Source organism: Centruroides sculpturatus, unplaced genomic scaffold (genome assembly GCF_000671375.1).
Source record: "Centruroides sculpturatus isolate CEXI.00-Female unplaced genomic scaffold, Cexi_2.0 scaffold509, whole genome shotgun sequence".
Lineage (NCBI taxonomy): Eukaryota > Metazoa > Arthropoda > Arachnida > Scorpiones > Buthidae > Centruroides > Centruroides sculpturatus.
The window spans coordinates 339567-363226 of record NW_019384846.1 but is presented as its reverse complement, the minus strand read 5'-3'; the positions used below and the strand labels follow the sequence as shown (position 1 = coordinate 363226).

The 23660-nt window shown below is 27.5% G+C and overlaps 1 protein-coding gene across 2 annotated transcripts in view; it reads right to left on the bottom strand.

The window, feature by feature from the left end:
* LOC111630388 (serine/threonine-protein kinase NLK-like) overlaps nucleotides 1-23660 on the bottom strand; it is a 63958-nt gene that overhangs the window by 26502 nt on the left and 13796 nt on the right. For both annotated transcript variants that reach the window (XR_002757519.1, XM_023374478.1), the window contains exons 3-8: nucleotides 20862-20917; nucleotides 9064-9170; nucleotides 8126-8211; nucleotides 6612-6821; nucleotides 6334-6522; nucleotides 3938-4136 (exon numbers count right to left, since the gene is read on the bottom strand). Coding sequence is in view for 1 of the 2 variants with exons in the window: in XM_023374478.1 (XP_023230246.1) it covers nucleotides 3938-4136; nucleotides 6334-6522; nucleotides 6612-6821; nucleotides 8126-8211; nucleotides 9064-9170; nucleotides 20862-20917 (847 nt within the window). In the remaining variant the exon portion in view is untranslated. The remainder of the gene's footprint in view (nucleotides 1-3937; nucleotides 4137-6333; nucleotides 6523-6611; nucleotides 6822-8125; nucleotides 8212-9063; nucleotides 9171-20861; nucleotides 20918-23660) is intronic.

Genomic DNA, 23660 nt, shown 5'->3' with positions numbered 1-23660 from the left:
ATATATATTAAATTAAACATTTATCTGATAGAATAATAAACATATATCTAGTCAGTTTTTCAAAGTTTATTCTATTTTTTTTTTAGTTTCAATCTGTTGGAGAATAAGAATATTAATTCATAATCTTTCATATAATATACTTATTACATTTTTCTTTTAACACTTCATAATATATATTTGATTTTAATTTTTATTTTAAAACTAAATATAAGAAATCTGATTGACTGCTTATAATAAATTAAAATCTTCATATATAATTGTGCTTTATTATATATTGATACAAATGCATAAAAACAAAATATCAATTGTTTTTGAGTATAAATTCATTTTTAGAGGCTTAAAATTTAAATTATGAATTTTTTAATAGTAGTATTTTTTCTGTGTCTAAAAAATTTCTAGATTAACTTTTAAAAACTTGACTTTTAAGCCTCTAAAGATAGATTTTCAGAAAGGTTTTTTTTTTTTATATTTCAACTCTTAAAAAGTAATTATAAAATAAGCATTTCTAAAACACCAAAAAATCCAGCAAATAAGAAAAATTAACAATTAACAAATGATTTCAACCATATCCAAAGTTCATCACCAGGTTAACATGTTCAAAAATAAAATATTAACTGAAATGTATAAATTTTAAAACAAATAGAACACAATCCCATAGAAGGAGATTGCAAGTGTCAAGGATGATGTAGCTGTATGATAAGGATTTTTTAGTGAATTTCAAAAATGGATTTCCATATGTCTGAGATAGTTCAGTGTCCTTATAATTTATGCCAATCATTATGAATGTTGACTTCAGGAAGCCCACTTCCTACATCCAACTGACCATAGGACTGACCTTAAACATCTACAGAGATAGGAAATCTTCAAAGCCAACAAAAAGACAAAGAATGGTTGCCATAAACTATCTCAGATGTGCGAGACCATTTTGAAATTCACCAAAAATCTTTACAGTATGGATACATCATCCTCGATGCTTGTGTCCTCTGCCAATGGGAGAGTGTTCCATCTGTTTTTTAATTTGTACATTCCAATTTATATTCTACTTGCAAATATGTTAACTTGATGATGATAGATAAATATCGTTGAAAACATTTATTAGTCATTAAATTTTCTTGTTTGCTGGATTTTTTTGATTTTTCAAAAATGTTTATTTTATATTTACATCCAGTTTTTTAAATATTGCAGCAATTTTGTAAAAAGTAGTTATATCTGAAGCTTAACATTGATATTTATTAATGAATTTAATTTATACTAAAGTTAAATCAATAAATAAAATAAAAGCAAAATCAAAGCAAATATTGAATCTACAAACTTTTCACACTGAGTTGTAGATTCAAATTCAGTTCTAGTCTGCTCTTTTCCAGAATCTTCCATATTTAATTAATTCATCTACATCATTTAATCATTATTATTGACAAGACTATGTCTTGTTTATAAAATCGTACTACCTGCTGTGTTACCAGCTTAGAGGTATGAAGGAGTACATGTCAGGAGTTGCAATTTGGCACAGAGTATTAGGTGCCCAAATCATGCACGCACAAAAAAACCAGACTTGTAGGTACTTGGGGACTGAGAACTGAGTCAAAATAAAATTCAAAATGGTGACACTCTCTACAAACAGGCAGAAGTGCAAGATTTGTACTTGCATTGCTTGTTGGAAATGAGAAATCAAATTTTGACAAACGAATCTTTGAAAAAAATCCCATTTACCTATCCCGTGTTATTCCCGACATATCTCTGGTTGCCACGTGTTGACCTTGACCAGTTGACCTGAGATATCTCGTTTCATCATCGGAACATTTTTGAAAGTAGATGGTGAAATGGAAAAACGATGCCCGACAAAAATTCAACCCGGGCGACACGCAACAGAGAGAAATTTCAAAATTAGATAGGTTAATTTCACCAAAAATGCCTCTTGGCCGTGGCCAGCGAAGTTTGAAAGATCACGCTCAAAACCAGCAATACCAAAGAAGATTGGAGAATGAGAATGAGACCAGCCTTGAGCATCAAAGTGATTCTGCTTAGTAGTGAGTCTCCGAGACATCGTCTTGTCCCAAATACGGCCTTGCCATTTTACTTGTTGTTATTGTTAATAATAATAATAATAATAATAATAATAATAAAGTTGACAAAACTGCGTCAAACAGCTGGTTAGATCGGGGATGCCTCTTTGGGGAGACAGAAGGATTCATGATTGCCATACAGGATCAGGTCATAAATACTAAAAACTACAGAAAACACATACTCAAAGATACAACACTCACAAATGACACATGCAGAAAGTGTCACATCTTGCCAGAAACTATACAACACATCACTTCTGGTTGCAAGCTCTTGGCACAGACAGATTATTTACACAGACATAATCAAGTAGCAAATATAATACACCAAGAGCTTGCAAAGAAACACAAATTGGCAGACATCCACGAACCATACTACAAGTATATTCCACAGACAGTATTGGAAAATAACACGCACAAAATGTATTACGACAGAGCCATAATCACAGATAAAACAATTTATCACAACAGATCAAACATCACACTCATTGACAAACTCAATAAAATCACATACATTATAGACATAGTGATTCCAAACACTCACAATGTACAAAACACATGCACTGAAAAAATTAGCAAGTACACAGAACTCGCCCAGGAAATAAGGCATCCGTGGAGGATGGATAAGGTGCTTATTGTGCCTGTTGTTCTCTCCTGTACAGGTGTGATACCACACACAATACACAAAAGCCTGGGAACATTACGATTGAATAGAAATACATACATAATATTACAGAAGGCCACTTTATTGAATATATGCCATATTGTTAGGAAATTCCTGAATACAGACACTGACACAATTATTTAATTTTAGTTTTATTTTGGATGCTATGCCTTGACTCTGGTCCAGCATAGTACACAGCCACTGGTGTGAACCGAGTATAACCCAATAATAATTATATTATTATTATTATTATGAAGCAATGATAACATAACTTTCATAATACAAAATTATTTTAATCATTAATAAACTTTAAATCAATAAAAAGAGACAAGTATATTTTGGAGTATTTACTAATACAGGTAACCCCCGTATAACATGGTAGTTACATTCCAAACAATTGCCATGTTATGCAAATCTGTGTTATACGAAACAAAGAACTAATACGAAAAGGAGGGTTAAGTTCCAAAAATTAAAAAACATGCTATTATATTTTCATAATTAAGATAAGAAAATTTTAATAATGATATTTAAGTGATACATATTAATATAAATTGAACAATGTTCTCTTCGTCATCACTAAAAGCACTATTAACCGAGAGCGTTTTCTTTTTGGCAAGTTATCCTTATTTTCTTAGTATTTTTCTGCATTATCTTCAGATCCATGCTTTACCTTTTGCAAAAAGTATGTAATTTTAGATTGCTTGCTTCTAGTTAAAAGATCTTTATAAATTTCCTTATATAGTGCTAAACACTTATGAAGAATAAAGTGAGTGTGGAATAAGGGAAAAACATTTGGCAACATCAGAAGCAGAAGCGTCGAGAGCTGGCAACACTGAAACAAGTTTCGAGAAGGACCACATGTATCGACAGAAGGCGAGAAAAAAATTTACATACTTAAGTACTAATAGTTCACAAAAATAATAATTTTCGTGAACTATTATTACTTAAGTATGTAAAAATTTATTACATTTCATGTTGTACGAGGGTTTTACGCAATTCTCGAACCGTGTCAGAGTGAATCCGTGCTATAGAAGTGCCGTGTTATATGGGGGTTACCTGTATTTAATTTCAAAATTCAACTGGATTACTAATGTTATTTCTATAATGTTTGCAATATGATAATGCCAGTTAATCATATATCGTATGTTTATGGATAAATTAAATATTTCAGATATTTATTTTAATCAATTCAAATAAATTTTTAAACATTTACCTTTTACTTGATGTACAGATGATAAGTTTCTTTCAAATGAATCATCAAATGGATGAGGAGCAATGGGTTCGAAATCAGACACATAATGTCGTCCCGCAGTTGTCGTTTGACAGCAGCAGCACATACAGGAATGATATCGGAGTCTTCCCTCTTCCAAATAGGGATGAGACAAGGCATCAGTACAAGAAATCCTTTTATCCTAGAAAAATAAAATAATTGTTTATATTCATTGAAATTATTCTTTAAAGGACCTAATCAAGCAAGTGTGTGAAAAGTGTTCCCAAACCAAATTAAATGGGGTCTCTATCATCTAATCTATCATTCTATCTTTGGCATAAAACTGTAGTGTAACAATTCTCAAGTTCTCAGCCATTTTTGACCAAAAAAAAAATATCGAGGAAAATATGATTTTCAATAATTTCTCTTCACTTTATGAGCATTTTAAAAAGATTGTGTCACCTGCATTATCATTTTACATCTTAAAAATTTATTTTAGATTTTTTGGTATGAAATCCAATTTGAAAAATAATAACAAGTAACATTTCAAATATATTTTTCTGATAAAAAATATGGTAGTATCTTCTCCAGTTTTTTCCTGTAGGTCTGTTTCCAAAATGTAAAACATTTTTTTCCCAGATTCTTTTAAAAATGCAGAGTAGTTAAAAAAAGAAATTAAAAACCAATTTTTTTTATAATCAAAATTTTATTTTGTCACCAAACCATATTAGAAATGACTTCAGGACTTTTTTGTATTTCAGTCAAAAATTTGCATGTATAAAAATCTGTTTATATTTTGAAAAGGAATTCACATTGAAAAAAAATCAAAAAATAATAATTTTCATTCTTGTTTTAAACTTATTAAGCATTACTAAAGCTTAATATTATTACATTGTATTTTATATGGAAAGAATTATTATTTTAGATAATCTTTAATGTTATATGGAAATAGGAATCAACTTACCACACTTATTATTATAATTTTTTCATTTGTATCAGAAAGTGAAACGTAAAAGGTATGCTTTATGCTCTATCTATAGTAACTTTTTATGATTTCAGATGTCTGAAAACAAATGCAAATCATTGTAAATGCAATAAATGTAATATGTAAGTTGAACAAAGGAAACAGTTACAGAAATTACAGGAAAAGCAGAAATTATTATAAACTTTTAAGAGAAATAGCTGCAGGAGATATGTAATAAATTAAACATCATAAGATGGCATATTTGAAAATGGATGAAGGAAATTGAGTGAAGCAATAAGTCCTAAGGATATAAAAGATGAATATTCCTTCTATTTCTTACATTCAGGAACTGCCAATGTTTTCAAAAGGAATATCTGCTTCTTTAAAAGTAGACGATTTGTTATTTGTTTTAAAAGAGAATTTTTAAAATCCACAAAGTAAATATGTAGAAATGCCATTTTTCAAGATTTGTTTCAAGTTCTAAAAATTGTTTCATTCCTGGATTATTCAACTAAATATAATATTTGATGCCCATCAACAATCACTTGTTTATAAACAGAATATTTATGCCTCCAGGAAATCATTGCTGCTTTAGTCATTTGATAAAAAAAGATTATCTGAAGAAGAGTTTGAAATTATGAATACCTGTACATTCAAACAACAGTGGATGGCTAGATGGTTGACGTAAGCCTACCACTATGGGAATCTGGAACCAAATACAAGCAGTCAAAAACTCCAAAGAATGTTTTAGGGTAGTCCATTCTGAATATGTTTATCTCCATCCTTGGCCAGGCTAACATTCTCATTACCTGACCATTCCAATGTTGGCCTAGCCAAACTGAGAGCCAGGTCAACAAAGGTCTCTTAGCACTCACAAGGCAGAAATAGTTATAAAATAGAAAAAAGATTGAATAATTACAAAACAATTCTGCAACAATTTTTAATACAATTTGGCAACAAATAAAGTTTTGATTATTAATTTTAAAAATTAGTTTTTAATTTTTTTAAACTATTGTCCACATCTTTAAAAAAAATCTCTTTTTCACCCCTTGAAAACATTTATAGAAAAGAAAAACAAGAAAAAAAAACAAACAAAAATGGAAACAGTACTTCCATATTTTCTATCAGAAAAATGTATGTTAAATTTTACTTATTTATTTTTTAAATTTGAATTTTGTAATGAAAAATCTAAAAGATATTTTTTCAGATGTAAAATGATAATTAGAAAACACAAGATAATGAAAAATTAATCATGTTTTCCCCAGTTTCAATAAGATAAAAAGGATTAAGGATTTAAAAATTATTATGATATAGTCTGATGCCAAGGAAAATGATATATCATATAAAAGATCAATTCGGTTTGGGCCATTTTTCACAAGCTTATCCGGCTAGGCTCTTTATTGAATATATGTATTCGATTATAAATATAATTTACTGGATTAAAAACTAGCATCTGACATAACAGATGTACAGCCTCATGTGTCGCTTGTGAAGAGAGAGTATATAGAGCAGCAAGCGATGGAGGTTTATGTGGTCGGTGAGTCATGTGGGCACGGGCTCCTTCGCAAGCCAACTTCATATCTTCCAGTGAGGGAGTGCCCAGAAGATCTGTGATGAGTTCCAGCTAATATAATAAATAAACATTTTTTATAACTTAATTTTTGTAATAAAAATTGATAATAAAATTATGGAGTTTATGATGAAATATATTACCTGCTGGATGGGTGTTTGTGCTTGAAACAGTATTCGTCTTCCAAGTAGTTCAGCAAATATGCATCCAACAGACCAGATATCAACGGCAGATGTGTAGTGGTGGGCACCCATGAGTAATTCCGGAGCACGATAGTATTGAGTGACAACTTCTTGGGTCATATGTTTGCTCTCATCTGGCTCTTCAACACGGGCTAAGCCAAAGTCACATATCTAATTTGAAAAAAATACTAGGTCAGAAAACTATTTCTTAAAAATAATTTTCTCTTTTAATCATTGTAAAGTATGTGGTTAAAAGTATTTATTGACATTTAATTTCAGGTATTTATATTCATTAAAATTTAAATATTCTGTATTAGTGCTCTGTAAAATTAAATATGCCACCATTACAAACATTCTTTGATATATATCCTTGATAATCAAGGACATACTGTAATTAGTTTATGTTGATAAATATTATAGATGAATGTCAAAAACATTTGTCAATTAAATTTGACCTGAAAAAAGTTCTATTTATTATAAACAAATGTTTTTTATTTACTGCCATTATTAATCTTTTTTTTTTACATTTTAAACAGAACATATTTGTTTTCTATGTATGGAGATGAATTTCTATTGAAAAAAAATAATCATTTGTTCTAAAATTTTTTTATTTTAATCATCTTAATTAATAAAAAATGATGAAAAATTGGTTACAAAACTGAAATTATTTTTACTGATACTATTAAATTTAAATTAAAACAAGCAAAAGACTCTATATATGGATGAAAACTGAAAGACTATGTACCGTACTTTGGTCGTTTATAATCAAACTTGCTATTATATTACAAACAATGTTGAATAAAGTCATCATCATCCACATCAACTAAATATAGTAGCCTTATTGGAAAGATATCAAATAAAATTATAATTACAAGAATTATTTTTATTAAAGTAGAAAATTACAATTTAAATATACATCTACATTTATGTACATCTGTATAATTGCCTTTAATTAGTATATTATAACATAGATTTTGTACAAATGTTATTCCCTTTCTTATTTTTAACATATATAAATTTATTGGCTGATTATAATACCAGTATTTTTAGTATATTTTCACATGTTTGAAACAAAGTTATGAAAAGAAACAGTGTCTTAGTATCTGAAATAAATAAAATGAAACTATAATGGTAAAAGTAAATTAAATGGGGTGTAATATTACATATGCCTTGTTTTAATTGCTTCTTTGAGTTATAATCGATGTTTCCAACATAAATGCCCATATATTTAATAATAAAATAACAAAATGCTGGATTTTTTGGGCTATTGGGCTAAGTTTAGTTGAATTATAATTTGAAAAATCCTCCATATAGATATTTAATTATATTGACAAGATTGAAAAACATGCACAGGAACTAGATGTTTATTATTTATAAAATCAATTTTATTGTATATAAAATAATTATTTAAAATAAATGTAAAATATGTTATGTATAGATAAATATAAAATAAAATAAATGAAACAATCACTAACCTTGAGTACACAGTTACTATTGACTAACAGATTACCAGGTTTGATATCTCGATGCAAGATATGTGTCGAATGAAGGTATTTGAGGCCTGTAACAAATTTGATAAAATAGACATTAATATTGAAACTTTAAAGCTATTTCAATAAAGTGATGTTTACCGACATCAATTTGATATATGAAAAACACAAAATACGGAAAATATTATGCAATTTTTATGTTTATTCAATATATCCTATTGGAAACATATATAAAATTATGGCAATGAGAGAAACCAAAAACCAAATGCTGCATGATAGAAGAGTAATATTGATAAATAATAAACTATTACCACTCATATCTATTTATAATTAATTCTGTTTATTTCTTAGTAAGATTAAGTTGTATTGAACTTTAAAACAGCAAAAATAAAAACTTTCAAACTTCCAAAATTATAAATTAATTTAAGTGCCCACGTTATTTGTCCAGTGTGCAACTGGACAAATAAGAAGGCACTTAAAATAAAAAAATAATAATAATAATGAAATTTTATAAATTTAAGATTGCCAAACTCATATTTTCAATTTATTTATATTTTTATTAAAATAATTTAGTACATTTTAAATGATATAACTTCATTTGCTTACAGATAGCAACAATTTCTGTTTGTCTAATATATAGGGTGGACCAAAAATCTTAAAAGTCAGTCAGCATTTTATTGTAGTTTCTACTAGACAAGTTAAAAGAAACTGTTCCAAATAAAATCCTCTATGTTCAATGAAGAATTTATGCCATTCTAATAAATTGCTACAAGTTTTCATTTGTCTTGATCCGAGTAACTCGGTTAACCATCTTGGTTAACAGAGTTACAGACCATGCCATATACATCCATAGTAAAGTTAAGTTTTTATTTTAAAACAAATAATAATTTAGAAATAACTAAAAGTAAAGTAAATTTTTTTACCTCTGAGTATCTGATAAAGAAAGACTTTGATGTGGTCAGTAGTAAGGGGTTGTGGAGAAATAATGATTTTATGGAGATCACTTTGCATGAGTTCAGTAATAACATATCTAATTGAATGTTAAAGATCATGAAGATTTTTAATTATCATTAATCATTAAATAAATATTTAATTTCTTATAACACTAAGACATTTTTTATTCATGAAACATTTCTAAACTTATAAATGATAAAACCTAATTTACGTAAATATAATTAGCAATTTTTAATAATGATATTTATTAAATGTTTCTACTGATTTAACAATACAATGATATTTATGTACTTCAAATATCTTTCTAATGCATATAAGGATATCATAGTAAATATAAAAAAATATCAGTTTTAATAAACTTTACTACTAAATTATACAGGATCTTATAATTTCTTGCTTATCAAGGGTTCATTTCACATTTGCCTAGTTACTATCCTTGTCATTGCAACAAGCTAGGCTTCCCTTTCTTTACAATGGGATGCATTTGTCTGGAAACTTGTCGTTATAACAGTTTATCAACATGCTAACTGTAGCATGCTTTACCAAATAATATAATACTGACTGCAACAATATGTCAGAATATTCTAATTATTAAGTTATTAAAAATTATTACCATAATTTTGCAAACAATTTGTGAATTATGTTTAAAAACCAATATGAAAGTAGTTATACAATGGTGCAGAATATCTTCCGATTTTAACTCTTAATTGCAAAATCACAAAAAGTTTTTCTTAGGTCTAAACTTATTGAAAACATCCTTAGAAAATGTAAAAATCCTTTATATGAATTCATCTGTTATTTTCCTGAAATCTTAAAACACAGGCCTCATCTTTAATTCTCCCTGTTCATTTTCTATGCATCAATCCACACTTTAATTTATATTGTTAGATTTTTTCTGCTTGAACTTCTATCTTAAAAGCTGGTAGTTTCCAATAATTTTTTCCTTTCTACATAATAACTCTCAGAGAACTATTTAGAAAGTTCTGTTTAGTTGAATGATCAACTTTTAAACCTATGTCAATGAATGCTATTGATATTTAAATTTTTTCAAGTTTATTTAACATTTACATTATTATTATTATTATTTGATAAATAAAAGAGAATTGAAGGGATGCAATAAAAAATGTTGGCCTTTGATGACATTTTGTTTTTTCATTTCAGTATTGTTTATCCATTTCACTTATTTTATTATTACATCTAGAAAGAACTGTGAATAGAAGTGAAACAGAAAAAGCAACGTTTTAATGTTTGAGATGATATTGTAATGTTTGGGATGGCATCTAAACTGTATACCAGTAAGTGTCAAGCCCTCAAATGACCATCTGGTGGCATGGGATATAGTGATGCAGGTTTTGCAAAGATTTCATTTCTGTTCTAGTCATTTTCTGCAAGGTACATGTGGCTATAGGTTATCTTCACAAAATTATGGTAATCACTACCCCTGGACCTCCATCCAATCTTTGCTTCCAGAACTATTAATTTTACATATATAAGTATACTGGTTACCCAGTCAGTGCCATGTTGTAACCAGTCAGTACATTATGGTAATTGATAAAATCATTTCTATTTTTCAGTTATTAAAAAATAAATACATAAATAATTGCTAGCCCAATTAATTCACTTAATTTAGAAATTTTGAATGCTACAAATTGGATTAAATCCCAAGATAATTATTAAATTATAATTTGATTAGTTTTTAGAAATTCTTATTACACATAATTGTAATTGTAACTGATTTAAAGAATTTAAAATCTTCAATCAGATCCTCTTCATTTATTTTTCTTATCTGTTTACACACTTAACTTCCTTTCAATTAATTTTCTTTAATATTAATGATACATCTGTTAAATTAAGAGCTTAGATCATCTGTTTTTTTCCTCCTCTTAAAAAAATAAGGTAATGAATTTCATGCATTTTTGTTATTTACAGTACTTTATGCTTATTTTTTATACTTATAAAAAATAATAATAAATTCAAAACTTAATGTTGAAATTTTTTGTAGATTAATATCCAATTTATTAAAGTTATATCTATATTAATATATAGGATTGTCATAAAGTCCTACACACATTTTGAAAGAATACAAAAGAAAAAGGTAATTGACCTAATATAATACAGTTTATGGCAATAGAATAACAACTCATATGATATTTTTTCATGTTTCAATACAACTCTACATGAGCACCATTAGAAGCTTGCAACATATCCAACTGCAATTCAATCTCGTACCAGATTATTGAGCATGTCTGTAGTTACAGTTGGATAGCATCAGTGATTTTTATTTTCTGAATAACTAAATTTGTGATTGGTATTGCATAGACCAGGAGCCCCTAAAATATTTTGACTGCCAACCCCTTCGAGGATTCCTCAACCTTTTACCAACCTTCTTATTTCGTATTTTATTTTACTGTTTTGTTAATACAGTTAATAATAAATAAATAAATCTGGGGAAACTTTATTAATACATAAACCATTTTCTTAGTAAAAAATTATTTATTGTAAAAATTTACATTCTGAACTGCCTTATACTTAACCCATTAGACTAAATGAACTGTTTTTAATAGACTACCAATCAACTCCTGGAAATGTTTTACTAATTCCCAGGGGTTGATATTGACCATTTTGAGAACCCAGGTATAGACACAATCTTTAACATAACCCCATAAAAAATCTAGAGTTTATGCCCAGTGATTAGAGAGGCCATGGAATAAGCTCAGTTCTACCTAACCATTTTTTTGGGAAAGTTTACTTCATCTTTGTACAAACATCCAAACACCAATGATAAGGGGCATCACAATGCTGGGATATGACATATGATTGCAATTTCTGAAGCTGTGGAAAGCCAAAGAAATTGAACAAACCCAAATAAACATTTGCATTGACTGTTTTCTGCAAATCAGGAGCTGTAAAGCAATCCACACCATAAATTTACCTTTGGGTTGTCATGAATGTGTTCATGTACCATATAAGGATTTTCAAATCCCATATTCAAATGTTGTATCAGCTGATTTTGCCACTCAGGTGAAAAGTTGCTTCATTAGAGAAACAGACTTTAGTTAGGTATTGACTGTCCTCATCAATACATGAATAAATGAAACTGTATGAATTCATAAATCAAATTATAAAAAAGAAAGAGAAGATCAAAGACCTTGGAAACAATTATAAAGGTAATCAAATGGAGCGATTAGTTATGGTTTATCATTTGGCTGAACGACTTGAACAGTTTGTACCTTGTACACATGCAACTTAGTTATTTGTATAGAATTTTCAATATAGTTGACTTTTAACAGCGCAATTCTAATAATGCATATCAACTTGATTTTCCAGAGATACAGGGCTGACATACAGTTTCAGATAACACAGACAGTTGCCACTGAGCAACCAACCCTGTATCCTTAAAATTCCACATTCATCTCTTAATGGAGTTAATGTGTGGAGGAGCCTTTCCATAATCTCTCATGTATTATCCTATTGTCTCTGAACAGTAACCAATGATTTTGTTTCAGACAGCCACAGCTCACACTGTGCCTTTTCCCCTGTAATGTCGCAATTTTCATTTTGGATGGCTTGTGATACCCTCTGTCACTTAATCCCAAAAACTGTTTGAGTTGTTCTTCTATTGCAGTAAACTGTATTATCTTTTCTGTTATACTGTTTCAAAGTGTGCATGACTTTGTGGTCACTCTGTATAACATTAAGATTGTTTAATTTTTTTATAATTCTGATGATAAGATAAAATAAGTTCCAAAAATGACATTTATATCAATATAATACAGTGCTTTTGCTTACATAGATCCTCAAAAAAAAAAAAAAAAAAGCTTCATTTACAGAAAATAACAACGTAATTTAAAGAAAAAAATTATTATTGATGACATTTCTTTCCTCTTATCATATTATTCTTTACATGTATAATTGATATTTTAAATCTTAAAGTTTTAATACAATATCCAAAGTATTGATTAAAACTGGCACCCATTTACAGTTCAGTAATAATTAATTAACATAGCTCTTAGATGACCTCTTTAAACAAAATAACTGTAATATCTGCCAATCTAGCAACAGAATCTGTTAAATCATTATTCTTTTTACAATTATACTTTAACAGATTCTAGATTTTAACAGACTGAATTCTTTTTACAGACAGATTCTGTAAAAAGAATTCAGTCTATAGAAGTATTAAAATTCTCATTACTTTTATTTTAATAACAGTTAATTTTTTAAATCCAAGTATTTCTGAAAAAAGGTAAACTCTGCTGTCAATCTATTGGCAGGAATCTGTTAAAGCATCACTCATCAATTCGAATCTATCAGTTTTCAGTGAAGATTACTGACGGAGCACTTAAGGCTGTAAAGGTAACTATAGTTGTATTTAACTAAATTATGCTAAAATTAAACAAATATATTTGACATTTTTTCAATATTAATTATATTTAAGAATATAATAATATTTTGATACATAAATTTACAAGGTGTCATTCATTTATATGATGGCATTTCTTGACATATTGTGAAGGGGTTATTCATTAATTATGCATACAATTTAAGAGGAGGGAATCACAAAAAGTACATCATTGTATACAATGGGGAGAGATGGGGCCAAGGCATTGTCTATGTAAACTTTTTTAATGGTATTAGTGATATATAAATTTGTTTTTATAAGCTTACTTACTGTCACACGAATAAACTATAAGCTAGAAAACTTTTTTAAAATCATTTTATCAATGTTAGGGGTCCATAAATGTACATAATTAAAGGTGCCAAAAGTGCATTATTATATAACAGGGAGGGAGTGGGTCATAAGCCATACATGCAATTAATGGACAGCTCCAAGGATAGATGGTCCGGACCTGGAGGAAGAGAAACCCCATAAAGACACGAGATAAACCGACATAAGTAGAAGAATATTATTAATTAATGATAAAATTAACAAGAAATATATAATAATGTAGTATATTAAAATTAATTACATAAACTAAATAATACATTAAAAATTGAATATAATTCTCATTAAACATTCTCAATAATAAACTTCAAAACATGTAAAGTTAACTAAAACATAAATATTTCAAGCAGAATTATTTAAATTGCATTACAACATTTATAATAAATAACCTTACCTTTCTAATAATCACAATTTAAAAATAATGCATTTTCATAACAAAATCACTCATTAGATAACAAAATAAACAATTTTATTTAAAGGAAATATCAAAAGTAAATATTTACAAACTGTTTTATTTGACAAAAGATAAATACTAAAATTATTCTAAATATAAATATGGTGTGCCAAAAAACTTAAATTTGTTTATTTATTTTAGTAAATTGATAGAATAATAATTTATACAGACAGTGTTATTTTGTAACTGAAATTATTTAATTAAATTGTTTTAATTGTATATTTGTTGTATTTGTAATGTTCTGTTGAAGTCTTTAGATAAAAATTTCATTGCAGTTCATCAAGAAAAAGATTTAATTAATTTACTTTAATGTGGAACTCATTTAAAAAATTAATTAACAAAATATATTCAATTACAAAAGTTTTTCTTTGTAATAAAACATATTTTCTGATAAATATATAATCAGAGACCACTTGGATATCCTACATTGTATACCTAATATGATTTGAAACTCAACATTAATATCAAAATCAATGATAACAAGCTGGTTGATGTTTAATAAATTTCTTTACATAAGCTTATTTTAATATTTTATCTCTCATTTTATAAATTTTTTCATATGATATTTACTCTCTCATATTTTATATGACAGCTTCTCATAAAAGTGATCAACTATATATTTATAGTAACTTTCAAAACAAAATATGCAACAATAAAATAATTTACTCATATACTTTTTTGAGAATTGAAACTCAAATCTGTGCTAAATCCCAATTTTTTATTAGAACTATAATTTCAATTCTCATTCTCAAATATGATAATGGATTTCGTAATAGTTATGCCAAATGGATGTATTATGAAATTAAGTCTTCTTAGCACCAATAGATGGCAGAAAGATAGCTGAATGACCAACACATCAACCTGTTGCTCTGCAGACCTAGATTCCAATCCTGTTTGAACCTTAGAAATTTTCTTTTGTGATTTAAACTAGATATTTTGAGCTTCATTCCTTATCAATTGATCATCCTGATTGAGAGTCGGCCTGCAAAGATGTATGCACAGGGGGTGCCACTGGTGCTGTGACACCATAGATTGTTCAGTAAATTTTTTAAGAAAAAGATGACCATTAGAGTCTCAAGAAATCAGCTTTTTTCTTAGAAAAAATTTACTGGACAATTGGTGTGCCATGACACCAGTGGCACCCACTTGTGTACATTCATTCCTCTGTCTAGCTCAGTGTTCCTTAACCTCTAATGAATCGTTGCCCCCTTCAATAAAACTGTTACGTAGAATCGCCCCCTTCACTTCAAAATTCCAATGCCGTGGGCCAGGGCTAACGCCAAATTTGTACTGCATTGAATAGACTAGTGACTAGTATAATGTTATTTGTTTAATTATTGTAATATATAACGAATAAAATATTTAATTAATCTTAATATAATGTTTTACTATATCAGCCAGAAAATTGTTTTTCGCCCCCCCCAAATATAAATTGTTACAAATCGCCCCCTCAACATGGAAAAACGCCCATGTGGGGGCGATATCGCCCCCGTTGAGAAACACTTGTCTAGCTAAACACATGGTGGATAAAAAAAATCTTAATACCACATTTTATTTCCAATTCTAAATGACTTGGCAAATAATAATCTATTAGAATATACAGTATTTTTAAAATATATGTATTATGAAAAGCTTTATAACATTTATGATTTCTAAAGTAATGTTAGATTGTGTTTCTGCATGAAAGTGGTAAGTAAATAGAATTGATACAACTCAATCCCATTTACTAGTAACCATGCTGAAAGAGCATTTAATAATTTCTGTCATTAACTTTATAATCTGTCATCATCTTGGTGAACAATATAATTGGATTGCTGTATGTTCGATTTCAATGCAAAAACATCTTTGTAATCCAAAAATTATGGTAGACTGTCTCACAGCAATTGCATTTTGGTGAATTTCTTTCAAAACATAGAATTGTAAACTGGGTAAATTACATGTTTTATTGCCTTTCACATTAGTGAAATATTAAATTTAATTAAGACTGGTTCTGGTTCTATTAGTTATTTAAAATCTTTGAAATTTCTAGAATTTTACCATTATTTTTCACCATGAAGTAATTTCTGCAAAATAAAAATGTTTACACAATCTATTATTTATATAAAAGATTTAATGGGCATCTAATTTAATAATTACTTCAAGACTTAGAGAAGATAATTTTTAAATTTTGCTTACTTTATTTCACTTTACAGCTTGTTTTTTTCTTGGTAAAGAAAAATATTAAATTAATAGTTTAATTCTTTAAAAAGTCTAAAATTTTCTATGATCATCTTGAAGCTCCCATTAAGATTTTACATGTTTCATTATTTCTTTGATATTATGATCAACACAATACATAATGCAAGTAGAAAGCAAGATGATTCCAACAAGATAAGAGAAAAATCCAAAATATTTTTTAGATTTTTACTCTTGTTTCTAGAAAAATGACATGAAAAATTTTACTACCATTTTCAAAACTGTGATCTGATAGGTCATCAGATATTAAGAAAAGAATGATTTTGTGGTATAGTAATAAATGTTATTCTTATAAAGGATATTAAAATTGATGTTTAGAGATATTTTACTTAGTAAATGCTAAATAAAGGAGCAGGAAGTTAGACATAGAACAAAGGATATCATTCATTTAAATGAAATTATGACATCAGAATAGAATTTTGGAATGGAGTGGCAAATTTTTGTTTTTATTTTCTTTTTATAAACATAAGCATCTTAAATATGATTTTGTATTCTTTTGATACTTTATTTATTACAAATGTATTCTTAGCTCTATATGCTTATACAACCACTTTTCATCTTATTATCTGTTAACAATTACGAGAAAATAAGAATATTAATTTTTCATCTTAGAAATAGTGTTGAGAAACTTTCAATGTACTATTTTAGTAACCAAATAAAATCCAAAAAATTGTTGTAATCAGTTTTTATAATTTCCTTCACAGCATTATTCTGACTTATATCATGTACTAAAGAGCAAATAAGGCAAAACAAAGAAAGAAAGATTTTACATTTCATCATGTTGTCAGGGAAGAATTAGCTTAGTTACTTCTTTGTTTTGTAAGAAATAAAAATAATGCAAAAATTGCTCATGAACATTCTGTATCTTAGATTTTATATTCTTAATAGACTTGTAGTTATTTACCCAAGAGATTACCAAAGTAGAATTTAGAATCTTGGTGAAAATATATAACCTAATGGTAAGTAATTTTAAATACATAGAGTGTAACAATATTATCCTAAATAAATTTGAGGACAGTTAATTTTAACTTAGTAATAGAATGATATCATACCTTTTAAAAGACAGAAGTTTTTTACTTGTCACTTATTTTTAACCAGAGTGTAAAAAATAAGCTTCAAGTTAAAAAAAAAAGTGCCAAGTAGATTGGTCTTTCACAACAAGTAAAACTGATTTTCACATATTGGTTAATATCGTGCACATTTAAACAATTAAGAATGTGAATGTGATGCCATTAGACAAAATATGTCTATAATGATGTAAGAGATTATATAAATTTATTTGTAAAAGAATAATGTGTGTACAGAAATTAAATCAACATTACTCTAAAGAGCAATTTAAAAGTATTTTTTCAAATTTAAGGAAATTTGGTGTGTTGTCATTTATCATCTTTTTCAGATTAAAATAATAACTGACTGTCTTGTCGAACCTGACTATCAGTTATGACTTGATGGAGTTGCGATTAATGTCTTAGTTATTTGAAAACAAAAAATATTTTTTAACATGAAATCCTATCATATATCCAAATACATTAACATTTTTGAACAAGCATTTATCCATACAATGGATTGGTTTGGAGTAATTTCCAAGTCAATATGATTATCAGATTTAAACTCTTTCAAAGTTTTTCTTTAAGGTTTGTGAAAAACAGCTAATTTACTATTACCAATGTAGGTAATGTTAAATATTTAGAAAACTGTAAGTAGACAACAACTGTCTGAAGTCATCATTGATCAATGCAAAATATTTTAAAAAACTCAATTATTTCTTGATATGTGAAAGGCAACAAATGCATATTTACTTAAGTATCATTAATTACAATAGAAAAACTCTTGAAGTTATTCTTCACAGTAATATAGACTTAATTTTTAAATACCAATGATTATTTTTCCTGAAGATTGAAACAATATTTCAGTCTATAGAATCATTTACACATTTAGTAGAATGAATTACTGTTGCAGCTTAGTACAGTGAGAAAATCCATTTGAATTAAAATTTTGGCAGATGAAATCGGAAGACCATTTCATAAATTATCATAAATAATTAAATATATTAGCATCAATATTAGGTATACAAGACTGCTTAAATGCTGTATAGAGAAAACTTAAGTTTATTAAACTCAAAGGAAGGTGTTGGAATAAGAACTCTTTATGTAAATAATTATAATCATTCTTTATTATTTAATGTATGAATTAATGAAGATATGAGCAAAAAATTATTACACCATTGAACATTTTAAGAAAATGCAATTTGTTATATCTTACATAATCAATTACCATATTTTATACAATTTATGATCATTGATAATAATTGGAGCCTGATTTACATACTAAATAACATTACAAAATCAAATTCTAACTCTAAATCTTAAATATTGTAACGTAGTGAATTTTTATATTTATTTTTTATTAATATGATAATATTACTGATTTTATGTATTTTTCTTACCAAAAAAGTAAAAAAACAATATCAATATTGAACATTATGTTATAATATACATTGGTATTTTATGTTGAAAAATTGACTTATATCATACTAAACATTTATTTCTTACATGCACAAGATTTATTATAAATATTTTAAATAGAAAAAATAATTATTTATGTGAAGTATTTTATTACCTTCAGATGTGACATTACAGCATTCAAATAAATCCTATCTCAGAAGAGATTCGTTCTTTCGTATTTTTACATAGTTTGATTTGGTTATACTTAACAAGGCATTTTATTATAGGAAATATAATTTATGCAAGCTTCCTATTAACTGTGCAGTACATTAGCATATTTACATAATAATGTACAAATGTGTTTCCTAATGTATATGTAAGTTTTTTAAAAAATCCAGCTGAGTTTTTTATTATTCAAATTATGATTTATTTAGCATTTTTATTCTTTATATACTTATATTAAAGTGTCATATAGAAGTGTTAGATAACAAGAAAAAGAATAACAATAAAAGATCATTGGCAAATTATGACCACTTAAGAACTAATATAAAGCAATTATTGAACAAGTTCAACTTAAGAAGTTAATCATAAATAATTTTTAAATGTGTTCAAATTATACATTGAACACATTTAAAAAATTATTCAAAAACACAGTCATCACACACACTCAATTCAAAAAAAAAAAAAAAATGCTCATATGTTTAAATAATTTTCTTTTTTGAATCAAACATGTATGGTTTATAGTTATAATTCTAGAATTTTTTAGCTTCTGTATTAAACTGGAAGCTCATAATGGCTAATTAAATTTGCCCGAAATGTTTTTTATTATATAAATATTATACTGCATATTAAATGCTTTAGTTTCTTGATTGCCAAACAGGAATAAATTTTAATTTGTGTAATATAATGCTAAGTAATCATATATAACTTATATGTTAGATACTCAATATAAATAATTTATTATATCACTATATACAACTGTATTTCATACTGCAAATTTGTAAAAATGTTGTATATTATTTTATTTTCTTATTATATTTTTCATTAAAAATTACAAAACTCTTAAAAATAATATTATTAAATTATAATATCATTCTTAAAATGTCAAATGTTAAAGTACAGAATACTCAGAAGTGGGATGTGTTATAAATCAAAATTCTGTTAACGTCCTGTAAACATTGAAAAAAAATCATAATTTTCTCATTAAGAATTAGTAAAATATTATAATTTACTAATTCTTAAAAAGAAAATTACGACCACTTATCAATAAATACCAAATTCACGATGCCAACTTTAAGCTCAGTATAATAAATATTATAATGTTTATTATTGCTTTTAAATTATCAAATTTAACTATAAAATTAATTTAATCTGATTTGAAAAAAGGAAATAATTGTTATAATTGTTACATAAAGTTTTAGTAAGATAAAATGTAAGAGCAAAAAAAAAAAAAAAAATAGTTTTTAACTATAATAGTTAGGCTAAAATAAGCATTGAATGCATTCACCAGCTGCTTTATAGTCAGACATTCCATACAATAGTGCCGAACCATCTGGCCTTGGTGAGGTAGAAAGGAAACAGAAATGTTCGGAGCAAATACAATAGAGGAATAGGAGCACTTGTGGCCCAGAGAGATAGAAGAAAAAAGAATTTTTAAGTTCTGGGGACTAAGAATGATAGACATTGTGCATTTAAGAATAAAAAAAAATTTTTTTTGCAATCAAGTATATTACTACAGGAAAACTTTCAATTTATATAAAACAAATACAACAATTTTACAAGATTAAAATATATTCCTTTGAAATAAAATTTAATCTACAATTTATCAATCAAATCCTGCCAAATCTGAAGTGATTTAAAATGCAATAATTCAATAAAGAAATTTAAAAAAAATCATGTTCAAAAGGATACATTTCCTGAAAGAAGTCAATGTGCGGTGGCTGAAGGATATCCAAAGCTGACAAAACCTGTAAAAATATTTGTTATAAATTTAGTTTTTAAAACTAATTTCTCAATAGATTTTTATAATTTTATATCAAAAATCCCATTAACTATCTTAATTTTATCTTTAAAGCAATTTAACCAACCACTAAATTATAAAATGACACTCATTTCTTCACAACATACTTAAACTTTTAAAATAATTTCTTAAAACTTTACTTTTAAATGACAAATAGAATTTAACAAAATAAATCTTACATTTAAAGCTTTAATGCATAATATATAAAACAATTGTCAATAGGATTCTGTTAACAATTCTAACCCACTAACTGCCAAATCAAACAAGGAAGAGGATAACTTAATCAACAACTACTCAAAGTTCTAATTGAAAGTATTTTTGCGACAGTTCCACAAGGATTTAGAATAATAAAAGTTAATATCCGCCAGAGAAAAATCCGGCCAAGAAAATCGCCGGCCTCTCTCCGCCGCTACTTAATCCTCGGAATATTCTCTGCAAATTAAGTATAAATTTACGAATTTAATTAAATATAACATAAATAATTAAAATTTATAATCTTACGAATAAAAATAAATTTTGCCATCTCCCCCAGAGATTGATAAATATGTAACTAACTAATATAAAATGTAGAGATTTGCTATAAAGTAAATACTTAAGTCTCTTATAACAGCTTAATTTGTAGCAAATATTAAAAAATTAAATAATTTCTTAATTAAAATTAAAGTAAAATTTAACTATAGAACAAAAATATATACACATTTGTTTAATAAATTTTCATGATTAAATTATAGAAAGTTTACCAACTCACAGGATCAGATAGAGCTTATTCAATTATTATTCTGATAGAAATTTTGCACACAATGTTTTCTGTTATAACCAAACTTTTTAATTTGCACAATCAAATTCTCTTTTGTTCAAATGTTTTCAATATATTTTCTAGCGCATATTAAATTTTTTACTAAATTAGTTTTGAGATTTAATTCAATCATTGGGGAAAAATTTTGGAAGAAAAGATCGGCCCGAAAGGAGACCGAAATCCGTAACTTCCGCTCCGTCTTCCATCCGATCTTCGCTCCTAAATTTTTGGTTCCGTTCCTCGTCGCCCGGCCTCCCACTACGGGCCCGGTCGAGCCGGTAACGGACTCGCTAAAAAATTCCTCTTAGTGCCCACGAGCCGGATTAAAAAAATAACCTCCTACATTTAGACCAAATGCAGGACTTAAATCCTTTTAGCAAGCATTTTTGACGGTTAAATTTTAAAGTAAAAGTAGACTGTAACGAGGAGACTTAATATCAAATTTTTAATAAAAAATATAAGAAAAAATACTTCTGTGTTGACTGATAACAGAATTAATGAGGTAAAATTCGGTAATCAGAAAAATTTATTCCTACAATAAGATATATACCACGACCAGTAGTAACAAATTTATCATATATTTAAGAACTTAATTACTTCATTAAATAATTAAAATTCAGAAACAGCTACAAAAATTATGATTTTGGAGGAGATTTGAATCCATAGATAACATCTATGGAAATAGAACATCTCGGATGGAGATTTGATTAGGCAACTTTTCAAGTGGGGAACAAAATACCGATATTTCACATTTGAACGGCACGGTTACCACATCCAAATATTTAGAATCCGACTTATTTAAACCTATATAAACTTAAGCAGACATACAACGCTTACTCCCATTTACAATAACAAATTGCGGGACACTACACGAATAATAATAATCCGATCGAGTAAATACGCAGTTTTAGATCAAATTTATTGCCAACCAAAATAAAATATGGCATATTAAATGTAAAATGACAAGAAAATAACAAGCAAATTTATTTAACTTTTAAAAGCAAAATAATCAAGATTTCCGTAATTAATAACTTTCCGTATTGTCTTATATTCGTATTTAAAGGACTTAATCCCTTTTTAATTACGAACATTTTACGCTCAACGAGCTTAGGACAGATTCGCGCGGACCATATTTTAGGGCCCGGCGCTACCGGGAAACAGTTTAGGGGCTGGCACCGAAATTTACTATTATTTGACGGAGAAGGGCATCTCGAGCGTTACGGCTCTGGGAAACAACTAGTCTCTATCTGGTCTAGAATAGGTTTAACTATAAATTAAATTGCATTTTATGTAATTTTAATTACAAAATTATCAAACTAAATATAATTTATCAAATATGTCGCTTTATCATGACTCGAGTTAATTTAGATTTTAACAAATTGGTGAGTCATTATTTTATATTAAACGTAACGACATTCTTAAGAATAAGATTCTGACTAATTTTAAGTCACGCGATAGCCGAACAGCGATTAACAGAAGTCAGAAAATTGATCGAAACTAACCTAAATTGTTTTTGGGGTTAAAAACGGAATTTTGAAATAATTTTTGCTCTAAAAATCCCGTTTAGAGGGGGAATCGAGCGTTAAAAATACGCGAATTTTATTATTATTTTTAGCAAAGAAAAATATGTGATTAAAATGATATACTCCTAGCTACAGACATAGATTTTTAAGAACGAAACGACGGGATATCAATCGAAATGCTGGGAAAAGTTTTAAGAATATAGCAACTTAAACTCGATTATATAGAAATCTTCTTATATCTTTGCAAATCATTCGTCAAACAAGCGGAGGGAGCGCGAAACCAAGAATTACAATCATAATACTTCCGGAGGAACGTACCATCCACGCGTACGGGGGAGAGTAAATTCGCGGCTTATCTACATTCACTGGCG